This window comes from Cervus elaphus, chromosome 5 (genome assembly GCF_910594005.1).
Source record: "Cervus elaphus chromosome 5, mCerEla1.1, whole genome shotgun sequence".
Taxonomy (NCBI): domain Eukaryota; kingdom Metazoa; phylum Chordata; class Mammalia; order Artiodactyla; family Cervidae; genus Cervus; species Cervus elaphus.
This window is the reverse complement of record NC_057819.1, coordinates 93823555-93842054: the sequence shown is the minus strand read 5'-3', so window position 1 is coordinate 93842054 and position 18500 is coordinate 93823555. Positions and strand designations below refer to the sequence as shown.

Genomic DNA, 18500 nt, shown 5'->3' with positions numbered 1-18500 from the left:
CTAGCTGTGGTACATGGGCTCAGTAGTTGCTCCACAGAATATGTTATCTTAGTTCTCTGACCAGGGATCCAACCCACATCCCCTGCATTTCAAGGCAGAATCTGAACCACTGGACCACCAGAAAAACCCTGTTTTAAACTTTAGATCAGGATTCTTAACCTAGAGCCCCTTAATGGATATCAGGGTGTGTGAAATATGTAAGTGCATCTTTCTGGGGAGATGGTTAATAGTTTTCATCAGGTTCTCAAAGCTTAAGAACTAGCTGATCACAGAAATTGCAAAAGCTCTTATAATTTCACCCCTGAAGAACAGTAATACAAGTTAAGGGTTAAATGAACTCCAATGGCACAAGGATCCAGATCAGTTCACCATGTGGCTGTACTGGGACTGTAGGCAAAGACTGAAAGCCAATATCATAAAGCGTGCATTTGCCCAGACCTCTGTTTTTCTAAAGCACTTTGTACATTTCTAGATTTCTTATATATATATATATATGTATGTATGTATGTATGTATTTCCTATGGGGCCTAGCGGAGGCGACTGAAACAACAGTACCATTAAAGCCTACTGTAATTATTTGATGAGTTTTTCACTGCTAACAAGCTGTGAGAGATAGACAGACTTTTGTTTTTAAAACAGTGACTAGTATATGATACACACTATTTTCTCAATTAATGGTGAATGACTCAATGAACATGCACCAACAACTTCCAAATCTTAGTTTCCTTAAAAAGTCATACACCAGGAAAAGATATTTCTCCTGTTGATAAATTAGCTTTCTATTACAAACCTTATGTGAATTTGGGTACCTTACAATCCTAATTTTGACCAGAATTTTATCACCTCAGTTGCGGTGAATAAAGATGTTCTATAACTACCTAAAAATGAGACATGTCTTGACCACAAATCTACTTTTCCTGATGTTAAGAAAAGGCATGGAATCATGTATTTTAAAATATTTTTATTACCTTTTTGCTTGATGCTATTTTCTACACATAGGGTATACTCAGAAAATGCCAACTGCACTTGGAACAAACTTAAGAGAATAACAAAATTATTTTAATTACACATGGGGTTTTACAGTTTATATTGCACTTCACGTTTTTTTCACTTGAGAACAAGAATCCTGAGTTAGAACTCTGTTGAAGAAATAAACTAAAACTCAAAAACTTTTGCTCAAGGTTTTACAGAGGCGAGGAACTAGAATCAAGATCTCTAATTGCTAAGGTGTGCTCTTTCCCACTGTAAGATTATTTTGCACTGTAAGATTACCATTGTCCAAAAGAATTTAAGATGGTGTTGCTACATAAAAGCAGATAATCAGTGTTGCTGTCCCTGAGTCAGAAGTACATTACTAAGACCTATTGATTTGAAAAACACTTTTAAAAAATTTATTTTTTATTGAAGGATAATTGCTTTACAGAATTTGAATAACACTTTTTTCTAGAACTATACTTTGGTTAATAAGCCATGTTTCATTTATTTGTGTTCATTCAGCTTTCAGCAATGTAAAATTCTTTCCTAGGCATATAGCTTCCTGTTTCATCTGCTAAGCATTGGTTCAAAGTTCTTACTTCTGAACTTTGTCTGCTCTTTTCCTGTTTACTAAGTAGCTCTGGGAAAAACACAGTCAGATTGTTTAATCTGTGAACCGTACATCTTTGTTTAATTTTGGCTCGCAGGCACTCTTGACCACCACCAGGGGGCAAAAGCCTACCAGCTGGCTTCTCTGCTGTACATTCGACCTAGGACTGTACAGTACAGGGACCCTCAGTGTCTGATTCTCATGGAACCTCCCTGCTAATTATTTCAACCACAGGGCCCCAGGGAGAGAACAAAGGCTCAGCACAGAGGGCTCCAGTGGCACTTAACCATACAGCGGCCAGAAAGGGCTCAAGGCAGCTCTGCCAATTTACAAGAAGCAGTAAGATCCAAGAGACTTTGAGTGACAAACAAGTGGCGGTGGGTTAATAACTGCAAACTCCTGAATGTCTCCGTTTTACAGACATGTTATATATGGTGGTATTTACCAGCACATCCACTCAAATTGAGAAATAGCCTTGTCAACTCTCTTTCTCTGTGTAATCAATCCATGGTATTTACAGGGTGCGATTTCCACCCCCGCCCCCCTTAAATTTTGATTTTTCATTATATTCTTGGCTTAGGTTCAGCTGATGATTTACCTTTTAGAAGACTATTTCTTTAGAATATTCAATCGACATTTCGCATATGTCTATGAAATAATAAAATCTAGAGACGAAGAGAAGGAAAACCCCAACGAGCTAATCCTGTTTAATCAAGAGACTTTCTTCCCAACAGGAAGCAAGTGGGAGGTAAATAGCAGGTTGGACCCTTGTAACTCCGTGAGCCCAGCTTACTCGGCTTCCCCCAGTCTCTCTCGGCCTCCCTGCACTTCAGGAATAATGAATGAGCCCTTAGACATGGGCCCGGGTATCAGAGGAAGAACGAGGGTACCATGAAGACTCTCGGGGTATAAAATTACAAATCCTTCTTTCTTTCAAAAAGTCTCATCATAAAACATGGACTCAGATCGGAAGGGTGGGAAAGCTCAGAAAAAAGCCTTCGAGAGCCGGGTCAACGGTAAGGTCTCCAGCCCAGAAAGTCCCATCCACGCTCAGAGGAAGCGTTTGAAACCCCGCGGCGCCCTTTCCCACCCGGAAACTCGTTCGCCTCAGGATTTTCACCTCCGTTTCTTCTCACTAAGGTGGGTTAAGCGGTGCGCCCAACCTCGGGGGGTGGGGGAAGGTTGTCCTTCAAGAGTGGGGACTCCAGCGACACCCCCTCCCCAGCCGCAGAACCCGCTCCCAAACCCACCCCCTCAAACTCGCAGCGCGGCCTAACCCGCGCGATTCCCGGAGCCCAGGGGGAAACCCCTAGAGGGGGCGGCGGCCCCAGGCGCACGCACCCGGCCGGCTTCCGGCAACTCAAGGGTTACGGCCAGGCGGCGGCGCGCGAGGAGGGGAGAGGCGGTTGCTGACAGGTGGCGCCTGCGCACTGGGAGCGCTCATTGTGCCCCGCAGCTGCCGAACCGCCCGCCAGCCAGCCAGCCAGCCGCCCGCTCGGCGCGTCAGTCTGCGAGAGTCCGGTGGTGGGTGCGGAGTCTGCGGCCGTTCGCGCGGCCTCCTCCTCCTCCTCCCTGTTCCCCTCACCCCCACCCCACACCCCTTTGCCCCATCCCGGCTCCGTCCCCCTCCCGCCCCCCCACACTCGGGACAAGAATGCCCTGCCCGGAACAGCCCAGCAGCGCCTAGATGGCTTTGGTCACGGTCCAGCGGTCGCCTACCCCCAGCACTACCTCCAGCCCCTGCGCCTCGGTGAGTCGCCTCCCGGCAGCCGCTCCGCTCGCTTCTGTCACTGCGGCTCCGCTTTGCCTCAGCGGGTCCCGCCGAGCGCCACTGCGCACGCGCCGCGCCGCTTCCCAGGCCTTGGCACCCGGCTGCCGCGAACCCCCCACACCCCCATCTGAAAGACGAGCCGCTGGAACTACCGGACGTTGATTTGTGCCCCCGTCACTCTGAGCACCTAGCGCCTCACCATCCTCGCCCCGAAGCCCCCTGTGGCATGCTTTCTTCTGGCTTGAGCACTTCCTTTCGGGAATGAGTCATTCTTGCTTTTCACCCTCCCCCTTCCTTTTACCCTCTGTTGCTCTGCTGCAGGGAGAGGACCCCGGGATTCCTGCCATGCCCCTTACCCACACCCACATCCCCTTGCCCGCACCCGTTTCAGGGAGCCGCTCCGTCTTCGCCCACCGCCCGCCCTTCTTCGGGCTCTCCGGGCGTCTGCCTTCCCCCTGGTCACTTGCTGTCTTTCTTGTGTCCTATCCGTTGGGCTGCATTGGACGGCTGAACGGTAGTTACTCCTAGGGTTCTCGCCATCTCCCCTCCCCCAGAGGGTGGCGGGGGTCTCTGCTCCTTGGACCTCTCACCTTTCCTCGGCGAGGTCCTGAAGCATCTGGCGCTGCTTCAGGATGACCAGTGCCAATTCAGTTACATCTCACAGACATTAATGCATCACACTCATTGCTCTTGATCGTTCTTGTTCTCGAGTGGTGTTTGTATGGCTCGTTACTTCAGATGCCAGTGCCAGTGAAGCGTGCTTCCAGAAGGAAAATACCCAGTAACCAGCCTTTTCCTGCTGGGCCCTTCTTTGCCTTCGCCCCACCCCCACTTCTTTACGCTCCATTCTTTTAGGCTTTTTTTTTTCTTTCTTTCTGGAAATATTTATTTTTTTAAATGAAATATTGCACCAGTGGGGCGAAATGGGATCTTAAAAAAAAAAAAAAAATACAGATGTTTTAGAGGGAAATAGATGGAATGAATATATGAGAAATTGGAAAAACCATTTGGAACTTCCTACAGAACTGTAATTTTAAAAACTAGGTTGGTGGGTTTAGTAGTTTCAACTTGCAAACACGTATTCAATATACACTGAAACACTTTCCACTGTAAAAATTCGGGTTACTCTTAATTTATATATTAACTGAGGTGTGCGCTTTGACATCTTGAAAACATGCTGGTTTGTGATTTCAACATAGTTTCCTGAATTTCAAAATGTTGTGCAGTGTGTGGTGGTTTCCTTTTTTTTCCCCGAGCCAGCTTTTGCACTTTGTGTGACTAAATTGGCAGCTATATCCTATTCTAGAAGGGATTATACTTCAGAGGTTACCTTACCTTGTGTTGTTTGCAGAACTAGCTGGGATCCTTGGATAGAAGTTCAGGGAGGCAGATTTTCATGCTAAGGAAGAACTTTGTAACAGTTGGGTGGACTGCCTTGCAAAATAGTGAGTGCTCATTTTGGAAAGGTTCAAACAAAAGGCTGGAGGTCCTTTGGCCTAGGAGATGGTGTAAGGGCTCTTTCTAACTCTTAAGATTATGTGATTTTAGAATAACTGCACTTGAAAGCTAGTAAAATACTTGAGGGTCTTCTGAAGACAAGTATCATAAGATTGGAAATTTAATGTATGTTATTCTTATATGTGGTACTTGATGCTAGTTGTTGGAAAGTCATTAACATACCATCAGACCAGCTTAATTCACTCTCCTTGTAAACCTTTTGAGGATAGTGGTTACCAGGCCTGATTTTGGCTGAGAGAGCAACTGAAGGTTGGTTGAGTCGAGCAAGTAAACCAGAAACCAGAATTATATTGACATGCTTTTCCTTGGGCAGTGTTGAAAACAATTGATGCTGTAATAATAATATATGTATATCATGTTATTATACTTATTTTCTTGAGGTGAATGATTAGTATACAGTAATACCATATCTATTTGATATAACTTCATTAGCCAACACTTGCTTATTTTAGAATCCTGAGGTATGTTAATAGGTACTTTGATATAGGTAATTAAATTGATCATGGGTAAGCTCAGTTCTTGAGCTAAATGACTGATATTTCTACATCTACTTGCTATAGTAGCCTGATTATTTCATTTTATATATAACCCTGGGAGAAAAGGAATCCTGGTACTGGGGGGGGGTGTGTGTGTGTATGTGTGAAACAGTCAGTGTTGTCAGCATAACTATGAGCAGTTACCTTTCCCTTTAAGTTGTCTTCCTATTCCACTTCACCCAGAGCTTTTTCAGCTGAGTTTTGTCATGGTCCTTGTATTCCAGTCTTCGACTGCTGTCTGACTTGACTATTTTTGCTGTTGTGTCTCTTGCTGCATGGAAAAGTTGAGTTGTTTGTTTTAAGAGAGAGCAGAAACAATCTACAGAACCATGAAAGGAGAGATTTAATTTTGTGAGACTGGAGATTTAGATGTTGTTATCATTTTAAGCATTCTGTTACGGTGTTTCACTATAGGAGGTAAGACATTTTAATACTGTCAGCTCTTCAGTGTTTTTTCTTTAGGGATTAAACAAATCTATTGATCATCTACTGGGTGTAAATGACTATTATAGTGGTAAGATGTGTAAGATATTGACCCTGTTCTTCAGGGTCATGTAATTTTGGGAGGGAGGTGTAGAGTCTAGAGGAGGGGCAAGAATGAGATGAGAGAGTAGAAAAGGAGTGTGAGGGGAATGAAACTAAATGTATAGCAACAGCCAGTTTGTAAATGGCCATAAGTATTGTATGAATTCAAATTAAGATAAATTCACTAGTGGCAATAGTAGCGAAACCAGTATCTAACATGTAACTGCCTTACGTAGATTATTTACTCTTCACAGCATGCTCAAGGGAAATTTCTTTTATCCCCATCTTACTGATAAAACTGAGGCAAAGAGCTATTAAGGAATGTACCCAGTGACACTCAGCTGTTGAAGATGTAATTCAAACCCAGATGTATCTAACTTTAGAATCTTCCATCTTTTTCCTTCTTGAGAATCAAAGAGAATATAACATAGTTAGGTGACCCTTGAACTAGGCCTTGAAGGGGAGGTTGAATGTTTATAGACTGAGATAGAAGCTGGGGAGTAGAAAGTGTTCCAGGTGGAGAGAAGCTGTATACCCCAAGACTCAGCGACAGAAACATACAAGGCATATCTGAGGAGATTTAAATAGACCAGTTTGAGGAAGGATTTGTTTGGAAGAGTGGTAATAGATAAAGCTGAGGAGGCAGCTAGGGCTGCAAAGGGACTGCTGAGCTTAGGAATTTGAACTTGACAGAGGTGGTAATAGAGAGTCCTTAGAGGTTTTGAGCAAATATGATCACAGTAGTGTTTTAAGAAAACTGATCCACCAGCTATGGGCCAGGGGAGTTGAGAGAGGGAGAAAAGGCATGAGTAGAGCCTGTTAGAGGCTGTTACGGTGGCCTAGGTGTGAATAGTAAAGGCTTGAACTGGGAATGGGAAAGAGAAGGACAAACGCAAGGGACTGTAGAAAAGACACACAGAACCTGGGGCTTATTGGATATTGGGGAGGAGGGATCAGAGCTGCCAACTCTTGGAATATATTGTTCTTCCCAGATAATAGATGGTTTTAATTAATTGAAGCAATTTAAGAATGATCTCTTACCTTCTATCTTTCTGGTATGAATTTTCTGAACAGATATCTATATTGACCCAGGGTTATATAAACACAGTGAAATACCATAAAAATCTTTTGTTTTTGTATAGTGCTATATACTTTTCAGCATGTTTTGTGTTCATGGTCCGATTTGATTCTAGAATAGCCCCAGAAATTACACAGGACAGATATCAATGTTAAAAGGCTTACTGAAGATGACAGAACTGGTTGGGATAAGATCTAGCACTAGAACCAAGTTCCATGGCTCCTGGTTCATATCTCTTTCCATGGTGTAGTCAGACAAACAGCATATTGGTTTCTGGTCCTGAGAACTTGACTGCCAGTAAAGGAATCAAGACTTGAGATGCAATTGAGAACTCACACTGTCTTTTGAGTTCATTTATATATTGTCTGTTTTGACTGTCTAGAACAGAATTATCCAAGTCTGTACAAATCATTTTTTGGTGATACCCTTATTTGAAGCCTGTTCTCTGTTAGTTTACACAGAAATCTTATAAACTTGAATATTTAGTTTCTATACTCTTAGAAGATTACCAGCAGCAAAATATGAATGGAAAAGGTCAGGTGCTGCTAAAGGCAGGCTCCTTATAGTTCTGGAAAATGATAGTTGATGTTTTTACAGCAAGGGCAGAGGAAGAAAACCTATAAATAGCTGACCCAAGGAAAAAATTTAGCAGTTAGGGACTACTTAATGTAAGGATAAGTATATTTCTCTAAGACCCAGTACTCCTTTAGAGCAGCTATTATATAGTTGTAACGACGACCCCAAATCTTTATAAGAAAGCTTAATCTTATTTTGTCTTGGTTTAAGCAGTCAGGATTGAGTAAAGTGTGTTTGTAGATAGAGACCCATCCAAGTTTCACCAAAGTCTTGATGTTTAAGATGCACATTTTAATTGGGAAATTCATTTATCTATATATATATATATACACAAGTGGGGATGTGGGATAAGTAGATATTATTGAATTACATATATTCAAATATGACCACACCTCTCTCTCTAGGCAGAGCAAATAAAGCCATAAAATATGAAATTGACTTATATAAAATAAAAGTGATGCTTTTTAATTTTTCAAAGACAGCTTTAGAAATTTTCTTAACCTATAGAAATAATACAGGCCAACTGTAGGAAATTTGGAAAATATGGAAAAGCACAGAAAAGAGAATGAAAGATATGTGCCATACAGCTGAGCATGTATTTTTATATAGCTGAAGTGTTGCTGTATGTATAATTTTGTATGCTTTTTAAAAAAGTTTTATATATATCATAGGTATATGCCAAATCACTTAAATGGCTGCATTGAGTAGTTATAACTCATTCTAACCTTTCCATTATTGATGAATATTTAGGTTTTTTCCAACTTTTAAATTACATTGCAGTGACCATCATTGTGCATAAATATTTGACAACATTTTGGAACATTTATTAAAGTTTCAAGAAATACAGTTACAGGATCTCAGAGTATAAACAATTTTATGATTCCTGTTACATACTTATACTTTCTAGGAAGGTTGTTTCCAATTAACATTTACTCCAAAACAACATAGTGTAAGAATGCTCATTTCTCCTAGCTTTATTAACACTGCATATTCTCATTTTATTGTTAATCATTGATAATTTTTGAGGATAAACAGTAGTACCTAGTTGGCTTGATATGTATTTTATTATTAGACAAGTTGAATATTTTTGAGATGTTTATTAGGCATTTCTGTTAACTTTCTTTAGAAAGATAGCTTTATTGAAGTACAGTCTACAAGCCCTAAAATAAACCTGTTTTAATAACTGTACAATTCAGTGATTTTTAGTAAACTTCCGGAGTTATTCAACTACAGTCCTGTATTTCCATTTTATGAACTGTGCATCCTTTTCAACCTGTGTATGCTCCTGGTACATTATGAATATTAACCCTTTATTTATTAAAACTGTTTGATTTTTCAGTGTTTGTGTTGCCCTTAGAATAAAGTCTACACTCCAGAGTTTTGCTCGCAAGACTTTTAATAAGATAACCTTGCTTACCTCTTCAGCCTTGTCTCTTCCCAAGTCCCTGCCTTGCACACTGCTCAGTCAAGCTGACCTGCCATGCTCCCTTGGATCTCTAGGCTTTTGCACATGCTGTTCCCTTTACCTGGAACACCTTCCCTTCATCTGTTTACCTGACTAATTCCTACTCATCCTTCAGGTCTCAGCTTAAATGTCACTTCTTCTGGGAAGCTTTCCTGACTCCACTCCCAGACTATGGTAGGTGCTCCTTCTACGTGCACCATAGCACCCTATACTTACCCGTCGGGGCTCTTATCTCTTTATTGTACTTGACTGTTTGATTGCTTATCTCCCTAACTAACCTTTCAGCCAGGGACTTGGTTTATTGATATATTTTTGAATCACCAGGGTCAAAAATATTGGACTACGGATCAATGGATGGATTGATGGATATAGTCATAGTTAGCAATTTTTTCCATTGTTTTTAAGCATTATTTTGTTTCCAGAAGCCCCCAAAATATGACTTCTCGTAAGATTTTTGATACATATTGCTGTTTTAGGTTGAATCAAGCTTTGTTGACAAGCTGTATATAAAAATGTCTGCTTCATTGTACCCTTATCAACCCTGAATGTTTTCATCATTCTTTTTTTGATCATAATAGCTCTTGTTTATTGAACATTTACTGTATACCAAACACTGTGCTAAGTACCTTACATGCATTATATTGTTTAATTTTTTCTGGCTGCACCATGCAGCATGTGAGATCTTAATTCCCTAACCAGGGATCAAACCGATACCCTCTGCATTGGAAGATGGAGTCTAAACCATTGGACCACTGAGGAAGTCCCCAGTTGTTTAATTTTTACATCACTCCTGTGGTGTAGGTATTATTATCTCTAATTTACAAAGAAAATTGAATCTCAAGGAAGTAAAATGAGTAAAGTAAAACTTTGCCAATGGTTATAGTTCTGGTCTGACCCCAGAACTGTCTTCACCACTAGTATTTTGTTGTTTTAAGTTACCTCTTTTTTTTTTAAATCAGAAGTTAAACATTTTTCAAATAACGTATTGTTACTTGTTTTATAGTCTCTGTTTAAGTCAGTCATGTGATTAGCCTAGCTTTCTTTGTGGATAGGTATTTTTGCCATATTGATTTGTAAATATTTTTCATATACTTATAACATTAATCTTTTTCTGTTATGTTGCATGTTTTGCCTTGGTTTTCATTTGCCATTTTGTTTTTTATTCATTTTGATGTACAGACATTAAAACACCTTAATACTGTCATTTCAAAGTCTTTGTGTGTTTCCATTGTTTTTCTGCTTTGTTCAATTTTCCATCAATAGAACAGAGAAATATTCACTAGTATTTTCTTAAGTTGTTTTGTAGATTACATTTATACTCAGTTTTACTGCATAATGTGAATACTAAATTAATTTTGTTCCAAGTAGTTAACTTGTCCCAGTTCATTTTATGTAACAACCACTCCTTTTTTCTAATTCCACCTCTGAGAAACACTGCATTAGAGTAGAAGCCAGAGTGTGTTCCAGTGAAGTTCCATTGCTCGTCCCACAGGAGCTTGCTTATTATTTAATATTCATTAAATTGCATGGACAGAAAATAAACAAACTAGCTTAGATTTTAAAATTTGACTGGTTTGAAGGAAGAGCAGGCCTTTGGTACTCAAAAGGTGTCTTCAAGTCTCTTGTCCTTTTTCTGTGGCTTTAAGTGAAAGGGAGCAGATTCCAGATTATGCCCATTCTGAAAAAGGCACCGTGCAGAGCCCACACTGCCGTCCCTTGTAGCACCATTGCATGCTATGTTCCTGGTTCCGGCGGCTTAGCACTTTGCAGTTTTCCCATTAAATGCCTATTGTCATGTTGGCTACACAGTGCCTAGCTCATAGTAGGCATTTCCATGTTCATATTTTTCATTTATTTGTTCACTCATTCAAGAAACCTAGCAGTAGTAGGGAAACTACTTTAAAAAAACAAACAACCTCTGTGTCTATTGACAAGACTACCCAATTTGAAATATGCCAGAGTTTCTGTGTACCTGGGAAGAGAGACCTTAAGGAGTCTTGTTAATCAGCAAGGAGGTAATGAGTGCTGTTTTGTGTAGGTAATGCCATCCATTCTCTTCCTCTGGTTTTCAGCACTGAATCCTTTTCAGAATCACTTACAAACTGCCCTGCATTTTCTTGTGTAGCCGAGCAGCACAGCTGCTGTTCACAGTGCCCCTCATTTTCCTGTTTGTCAGGAGAAAGTCAGGTGAGGTGATCTTGGCTCCAAAATGTAGTGGAAGCTCCCATGATTCCCTAGATTTCCTGAAAGCGAAATAATTTCACTTACTTAGTGGGAGAGGATATGCTTAGAAAGAAATGGTCAGAAGTAATCTACTGTGTTACAGCCTTGATTTTTTTCTTGAAGCTGCTTGGTTTTTTTTGTTTGTTTTTTTTTTAAGATAATTTTGTCCCTTTTTGTATCCTGTGCTGTACTGGATTCTGAAGGTATCTATTTATTTACTCACTCATGCCAGGATTGGGGATCCAGCAGCCAGTTAGTCCCTGGCCTCAGGAAGCTTAGAGTATATTAAATAAGTAATTATATTACAGTGTAGTGATCATAATTGATGCGTAAGCCTTGAGGAAGACAAAGAAGGCCAGCAAGGACTTCTGAGTCCTTGCCTTAGAATTTATAGGTCTAGTAGGGGAAGGCAGCTATAAGCTAAGTGTGAATTAAAACAAAACAAAGCCCTAGGATGGTGAGGGGACTAGGAAAAGGACCAACCAAGTGTGAGCATGGATGGGAAGGAGATGTCAGTTTTCTACAAGTTACTGGACAGAGAATGTTTAATGGATTAATTGGAAAAGTTGGAGGAGCAAAAGATTTTTGGAGCTAAGAAAATGAAAGATATGTTTATTACTTCCAAATATTAAGTGTTAATCTCTTTCAATTCCATTCACAATTAGAAGTCAGTTTCTCCACAGGGTGATGATTGTAGAACTTGTTGTCTAAGGCATGGTAGCCAGACACAGAAGTTTCTGTCTTTGCAGAGTGTGTGTTTGTAGGTACTGCCTTGTCCCTCTTCCTGCTCTATACCTCCCCCCACTTAAAAACAACAGCAACCTCTTTTTTTAATGCTTCATGCATGTGAATGTATGAAATTATATTCATTGAACTTTAAGGGAAGACATTCTGTGCAAGTTAATCATTAGAACAATGATTCTCCAATTGTTGCTTCAGACACTTTTATAGAAAGAGCAACAATTTGGAAGAGCCCCCTTTTTCCACAATTATGATACTTAGCATGTCTCAGGCAAGAATTAAAATAAACCACAGGTTAGCAACTCATAACACATTATCTTAATCTATTAGGGAAGCTCACTGATTCTTTGAGGTTTAAGAAAGTGATTGTGGTTTAGACTAAAAATAGTATCTGCCAATGATTATAATATAAATCACATGAGAGTGGGGAATCCCTGAAAATATTTTCATTTCTCTCTTTACAGGCCTTCAGAAATGCCTGTAGCAACATGAAGCAGTTTAGCACAGTGGTTAAGAGTGTAACGTCTGGAAAGAGCCTGCCTGAATCTGAACCCCACCTTTAGAACTTACTAGACTTAGACAAGTCCCTTAACAGTTCTGTGCTTCAGTTTGCCCATCTGTGAAGGGGTAATATAGTACTTCTTGCACAGAAATAAGAATTAAAGTGCCCTAGCATCATGCCTGGCACCAAATATGCATGCACTCATGAAGCATTAGTCATTTTTATAATGATGGTAATTTAGAGTTGCTATTTGGTTGTTAAGCAACTTTTCATTATAACACAAGTTTGGTGGGTAGGATATTTGTTTTATGACAATATAATTCACATGAACTGCCTATTTCAAGGATTAGTTTCTCTTTTTTCTCTCTTTTGTATATTTTTTCTTCAATAATAGCTACGTTTTAAACATTGGGGCATCTTAGCTCTAGTTGCCAATCTCTGTGACAGAGTATGTTGTGTATGGTTTTGTAATGACCCTGGAGTACCATTAAGAATGATTAATGCAACCACAATCTTTAAAGATCTTTTCCCTTTGGGAACTTATCAATTTTTCTAGGCCGTGCTTAGCAGCATATTAATCTATTGGATGTTTTGCTCTATGGTAGAGCAGATCTTTGTAAGTGGTCACCTTAGTTTGTATCATAGGCTGTATGTGTTGGTGCTTTTAATGATCAAGGTTATGAATTGTGTGGCAAAACAGAACAGAAATTGACAGATTTTTTTAAAATATGGAGAATCTGAGGACACTGAGTGTGTTTAAAGGTGTTTATGGACTTAAATGTATCTTTGTATGTGGAAATAATGCTTTCTAAGAAATTGATGCTTTCGAATTGTGGTGCTGGAAAAGACTCTTGAGAGTCCCTTGGACTGCAAGGAGATCGAACCAGTCAATCCTAAAGGAAATCAGCCCTGAATATTCATTGGACAGACTGATGCTGAAGCTGAAGCTCCAGTTCTTTGGCCACCTGATGCAAAGAGCTGATTCATTGGAAAAGACCCTGATGCTGGGAAGAATTGAGGACAGGATGAGAAGCGGGCGACAGAGGATGAGATGGTTGGATAGCATCACTGACTACAATGGATATGAGTTTGAGCAAACTCTGGGAGATGGTAAATGACAGGGAAGCCTGGCATGCTGCAGTCCACGGGGTTACAAAGAGTAGGACACGAATTAGCAACTGAACAACACAACGACAAGGAAATAATAGTTGAGAAGAATGATCTGTCTAATCCGGCTATACCAGGAGTTGGCAGTATAAATTGAATGCAGCTTTTTGAAGATGTACTTCCAAAGCAGCTGGATAAACTCACATATGATATAATAAGAGAGCTTTGGTTCAGACTTTGGTTGCATTTAGATTACAGTTTTTATTATTGAACCTTGTCAGAAAATAGAGACAACCTATTTCTTCCTAGAGAGAGTGCTGAAAAGGTTTGCCTTAAGATTTCTATGAGCACAATATTTTGATTTGTCTTTTTGATCTGTCTTCTACAAGCTGCAACTTTCTCAGCTCTGAGCACTTTTATGCTGATTCTGTGGTTTCCAATTAAACTTCAAAGGAAGCTGTACAGGCTGTAAAGGAAGTTTGGTTAGGCAAGGTGTGGCTGAAAAACCCAGGAACTCCTCCACTTGCCTAAAAAACATTCTTGCAGGATACAGAATCTTAGAGATGAAATATGAGGCTCTTAGGAGAAAGAAAGTATTCTTAGGAGATATCCATTTAAGCACCATTTTTGTGAGATTTTAATCTATAATAATTTCTCATTCTTAAAAAAATGAGAAAATTTCATTGAACAAAACCAAGAAAAGTCTTATTGTGTTCTTAAAATTGTCATATAGAAGAATATAATTGTGGCACAAAATGAAGAAGTTTAAAGGTCCAAGGATGATTTTTTTAAACTTTAAAAAGAGTTTTATTATTTATTTTGGCTGTGCTGGGTCTTCCTTGCTGCATGGGCTTGTCTCTAGTTACGGCGAGCAGGAGCTGCCGTCTAGTTGCTGTTACAGGCTTCTCATTGCGGCGGCTTCTCTTGCTGTGGAGTGTGGGCTCTAGAGTGCGCAGGCTTCAGTAGTTGCAGCTCTCGGGCTCTATAGCACGGGCTCAGTAGCTGCGGCTCGCAAACTTAACTGCCCCATGGGATCTTCCTGGACCGAGTATCCAACTCGTGTCCCCTGCTTTGGCAGGTGGATTCTTTACTACTGGACCACCAGGGAAGGCCCCAAGGATGATTTGAACCTCTGTGTTTGATGAGCTTGTTTAGAAAACCAGTATATGGCAGTTAGAACGGTTGCTCATGCAATTAGTCTTTGGTTTGTTTCCAGTTGTCTTTTCAGGTGATTCATGGTGCTTAGTGTTTTAACAGGTCCCAGGCTTACATTTTTTTTTTCCCATAGATGTTTTTTTTCTCTTTATTGAATGGCATTCCTTTGCAGACATTTATTAAGTCCCTATGGTGCACATTTAAGGTTCTAGTACAATGTATTCTTTTTAAAAACAAGTTACCTTGTCTTGAACATGTGATCTAGAAAATTGGATGATTGAGGTTCTGTGTTTTACTCTTTCTTCTTTCTGCTGATACACTGAAATCTCCTCTTTGATTTTGTACTTTAAAATTTTGTATTCTATTTGTGGCTCACATTTCTGAAATAACCATGATAGTGATTCTCTAATTAGAAATAACTTTGCTGCAATGACTGTCTGGACTCCAGAGTGAAACCTTATAGTGTAGAATTAGATCACTTGTCATAAATTCAAGGACAAGGAGAAAAATTATTGAAATGGATAATTGCCTTCGGAAAATTTTTGAATATACAAAAGTGTTATTTGAAAATATATGGGTCAATAGTTGAGAAAATGCCTTATAATTATCTCCTGACCCCTCCCTAAAATTAGATAATTCTCTTTTCTCATTTTGCTTTTTGCATACTTCACTTGATTTTTTTATTGACTTTTTGAAATACCATTCTGGAAATTGAGAGTAGAATTTCTTCAAGATCAGTAACCAATGTGACACTGATATTGAAATAATTTTCTTTTAGTGCTGCTACTTTCTTGGTTATATTTCTCTGAAGAAGTATTTTGTACACTGATCCTCAGTATACTTTTCTTCCCTGCCAAATCCAGACCCCAAAGGACAATTTCCCTCTCTGGCTAATTTAATAATGATTTTATGTCTTACATTCTTGTTCTTAAGGGAGTAGGCTATAGTGTAGCATGGTGATTAAATTGACTTTATGTTCTAGAGCCAGATTCTGGAGTTAAAAATCCCAGCTCTCCCACTTACTAGGTATAGACCTTGGGAAAATCACCTTTTTGAGCTTCAGTTTCCTTATCTTAAAGAATTATTGTTGGCTTTCATGAAATAACTAAATGAATGCTTAACACAATGTCTAGGACTATAGCATAGTGAGTGTTCAGTAACAGCTAGTGATTACTGATGTTAAGTTGATTTAATTCTTTGCTCTTTGCACAGAATTACTTAGCAGTATTTAATTTTTAAAGATTAAGATTATATGATTTGGAAGTTTTGCTTCCAAAGCAAATTTATTATAGATGATGTATTTGGGTCTTCACTGAATTGTGTCAAATATGTATTACTTTCAGATGTATCACTTTATGACAAGTTGTACACCCTGGATTGAAATTGACACAACTATCTTTGCAATGGTAATGAAGTAATATGTAATGATGTACATTTGAAGATAGAGAAAACTGTGTGGTGGTCTACAATTACCATTAAAGCTATCTAAATTCTTTTTAGATAAAGACACAGTGAAGTTTTGCATTAAGCATATGAGTCCAGTGCTCACTGAGCACACATGAGTGATATTTAAAGTAATTCAGCCTTTCATTTATGTTTTTGTCTGAAGAATTGACAAGAAATGGTCTCTTGGCAGTTGAGATATATATCATGTCTTGAAACTGCTTCTCGTGAAAGGTTCCATTATGTAGCTATCCTAAATGACAGTTTTTTGAAATGTCCCACAGCATCATCCCTACCTGTGGCATTTGAGGTTTTTGTAAAATTCTATCTTAATAGGTTTGGATATCAGAATCCTAAGCCTTTTACCAGTAATGTGCAGTGGTGGTGCAAGCTCACATACCTGTTAAGGTTACTAAATCACAACCAGTCTCTTGTTTGGGGGGTTTTGGTTACAGTGATTTTTATATTTCTTTGCTACTTCTATGGAACAAATCCAGGATGTTTCTTGGACCTTTGATTACTCTTGAAATCTTGGAGTTTATTCATAAATATTGTTTCCTAGGGTTCCACAGAGTTCCAAAACTAGAAAATTAACTATTCTAATTCCTGTTAAATCATTTCCAAAGTTTGGTTCTAAGGGATAAAGTTCAAAATAACTCAACTTTTGGGCAGTTTCAGGAGAGTTTTTGCTGTAGTAAAAACTGTGGACTATGCCTTTAGTAGAAATTGATTGGAGGTTTTCTGAGATGTTAGACATTCAGGTGGTCATGTGGATTCTAGGCTAGACATGCTGAGAGATATAATTACAGAAGGTCATACATTTAAATGTAGTGGGATCAGACAGGTGACTGAAATTAATGAAGCTGACTAAATGGGGCTTGCGGTAAGCTGGAGACCTTAAACTCTCTTGTCAGAGGCTACCAATTGTGACCAAGTGAGAATGCAGACCCAGTGTTGAGGGAAAAATCTTCTATTTCAAGAAACACTAGTAATGCAGACTGTCATGTGAATTTCTTGATTTTTAAATGTTGGCAACTAGGTTGTCTGGGAGAGATTTTGGCTACAAGTAACAAAAGACCAATTTTAAACCATAAGAATATTTTTGGTTTGTCTAGCAGGAAATCCAAAGATATATAGTTGAGGACTAACTCACTCAGCAGCTTAACAATACCATCAGGATCCAAGTTCTTTACATCTTTCTGTTCTGTCATTAATAGTATGTTGGAGTCCCATTTTTATACTTGTCTTCGCCTAAAAAATGTCTGTTGTAGCTCCTGGCAGTACATCCGTGTTTGATCCAAGAAGTGAAAGATACAGTGCCAACAGTTAGCTTTACTTTTACTTAGGCAAGCAAAAGTTTTCCTGGAAACCAACTCAATTCCTAGCAGACTTCTCTTAAAGTCTCTGGCCAGAGCTTAGGTTCCATGGTTATCTCTAGCTGCAAGAGAACCTGGGAGTGCAAGCCTATGACTTTCTGTCTTAATTGTTGAGTGGCAACAAGGGAGAAGATGTTTGGAAGGGCTATTGTCCAACTTTGTCTCTCATAACAACTAATGAAATTTAAAGAAATGTATTTTGGGAGCTAAACAGAACACACCTGTGGCCAAGATTTATCTTGTGGGCCACTTAGTTTGTGTTTAAGTCCTGCTATAAAGACTTGCTAGCAGTATAATATTGGACAAGTTTGCTTAATCATTTCTGTGCCTCTCATTCTTCATCTGGAAAATGGACATTGAATATTGCAATATAGCATAGTGGTTAAGTGCAGACGCTGTGGATCTGAAATCAGATCACAATCAGAATCAGAAAGAGCTAGTTGGATCCTATCTCTGCCAAGCAAGTTGCACAGTCTCTCTGCTTATTAATTCTTCTCTCAATTCAGTTCAGTCGCTCAGTTGTGTCCTGCACACAACAGTTGTGTGACTGCAGCACGCCAGGCCTCCCTGTCCATCGTCAACTCCCGGAGTTTACTCAAACTCATGTCCATTGAGTCAGTGATGCCATCCAACCATCTCATCCTCTGTCATCCCTTCTCCTCCCGCCTTCAATCTTTTCCAGCATCAGGGTCTTTTCAAGTGAGTCAGCTCTTCACATCAAGTGGCCAAAGTATTAGAGTTTCAACTTCAACATCAGTCCTTCCAGTGAACATTCAGGACTGATTTCCCTTAGGATGGACTAGTTGGATCTCCTTGCAGTCCAAGGGACTCTCAAGAGTCTTCTCCAACACCACAGTTCAAAAGCATCAATTCTTCTCTAAGATAGGGTAAATACTTAT

At 39.5% G+C, this 18500-nt stretch overlaps 1 protein-coding gene across 4 annotated transcripts in view; it reads left to right on the top strand.

Moving 5' to 3' along the window:
• Positions 1 to 3100: 3100 nt before the first annotated feature.
• The window catches only part of SSH2 (slingshot protein phosphatase 2), a 229106-nt gene continuing 213706 nt past the window's right edge, over positions 3101 to 18500 (top strand). For 2 of the 4 annotated variants that reach the window (XM_043903261.1, XM_043903260.1), the window contains exon 1: positions 3160 to 3335. In XM_043903261.1, the coding sequence (XP_043759196.1) occupies positions 3273 to 3335 (63 nt within the window). In that variant the 5' untranslated portion in view covers positions 3160 to 3272. Of the gene's footprint in view, positions 3336 to 9209; positions 9229 to 18500 lie in introns of those variants that run through there. The other 2 variants (XM_043903264.1, XM_043903263.1) reach the window with 2 other exon arrangements.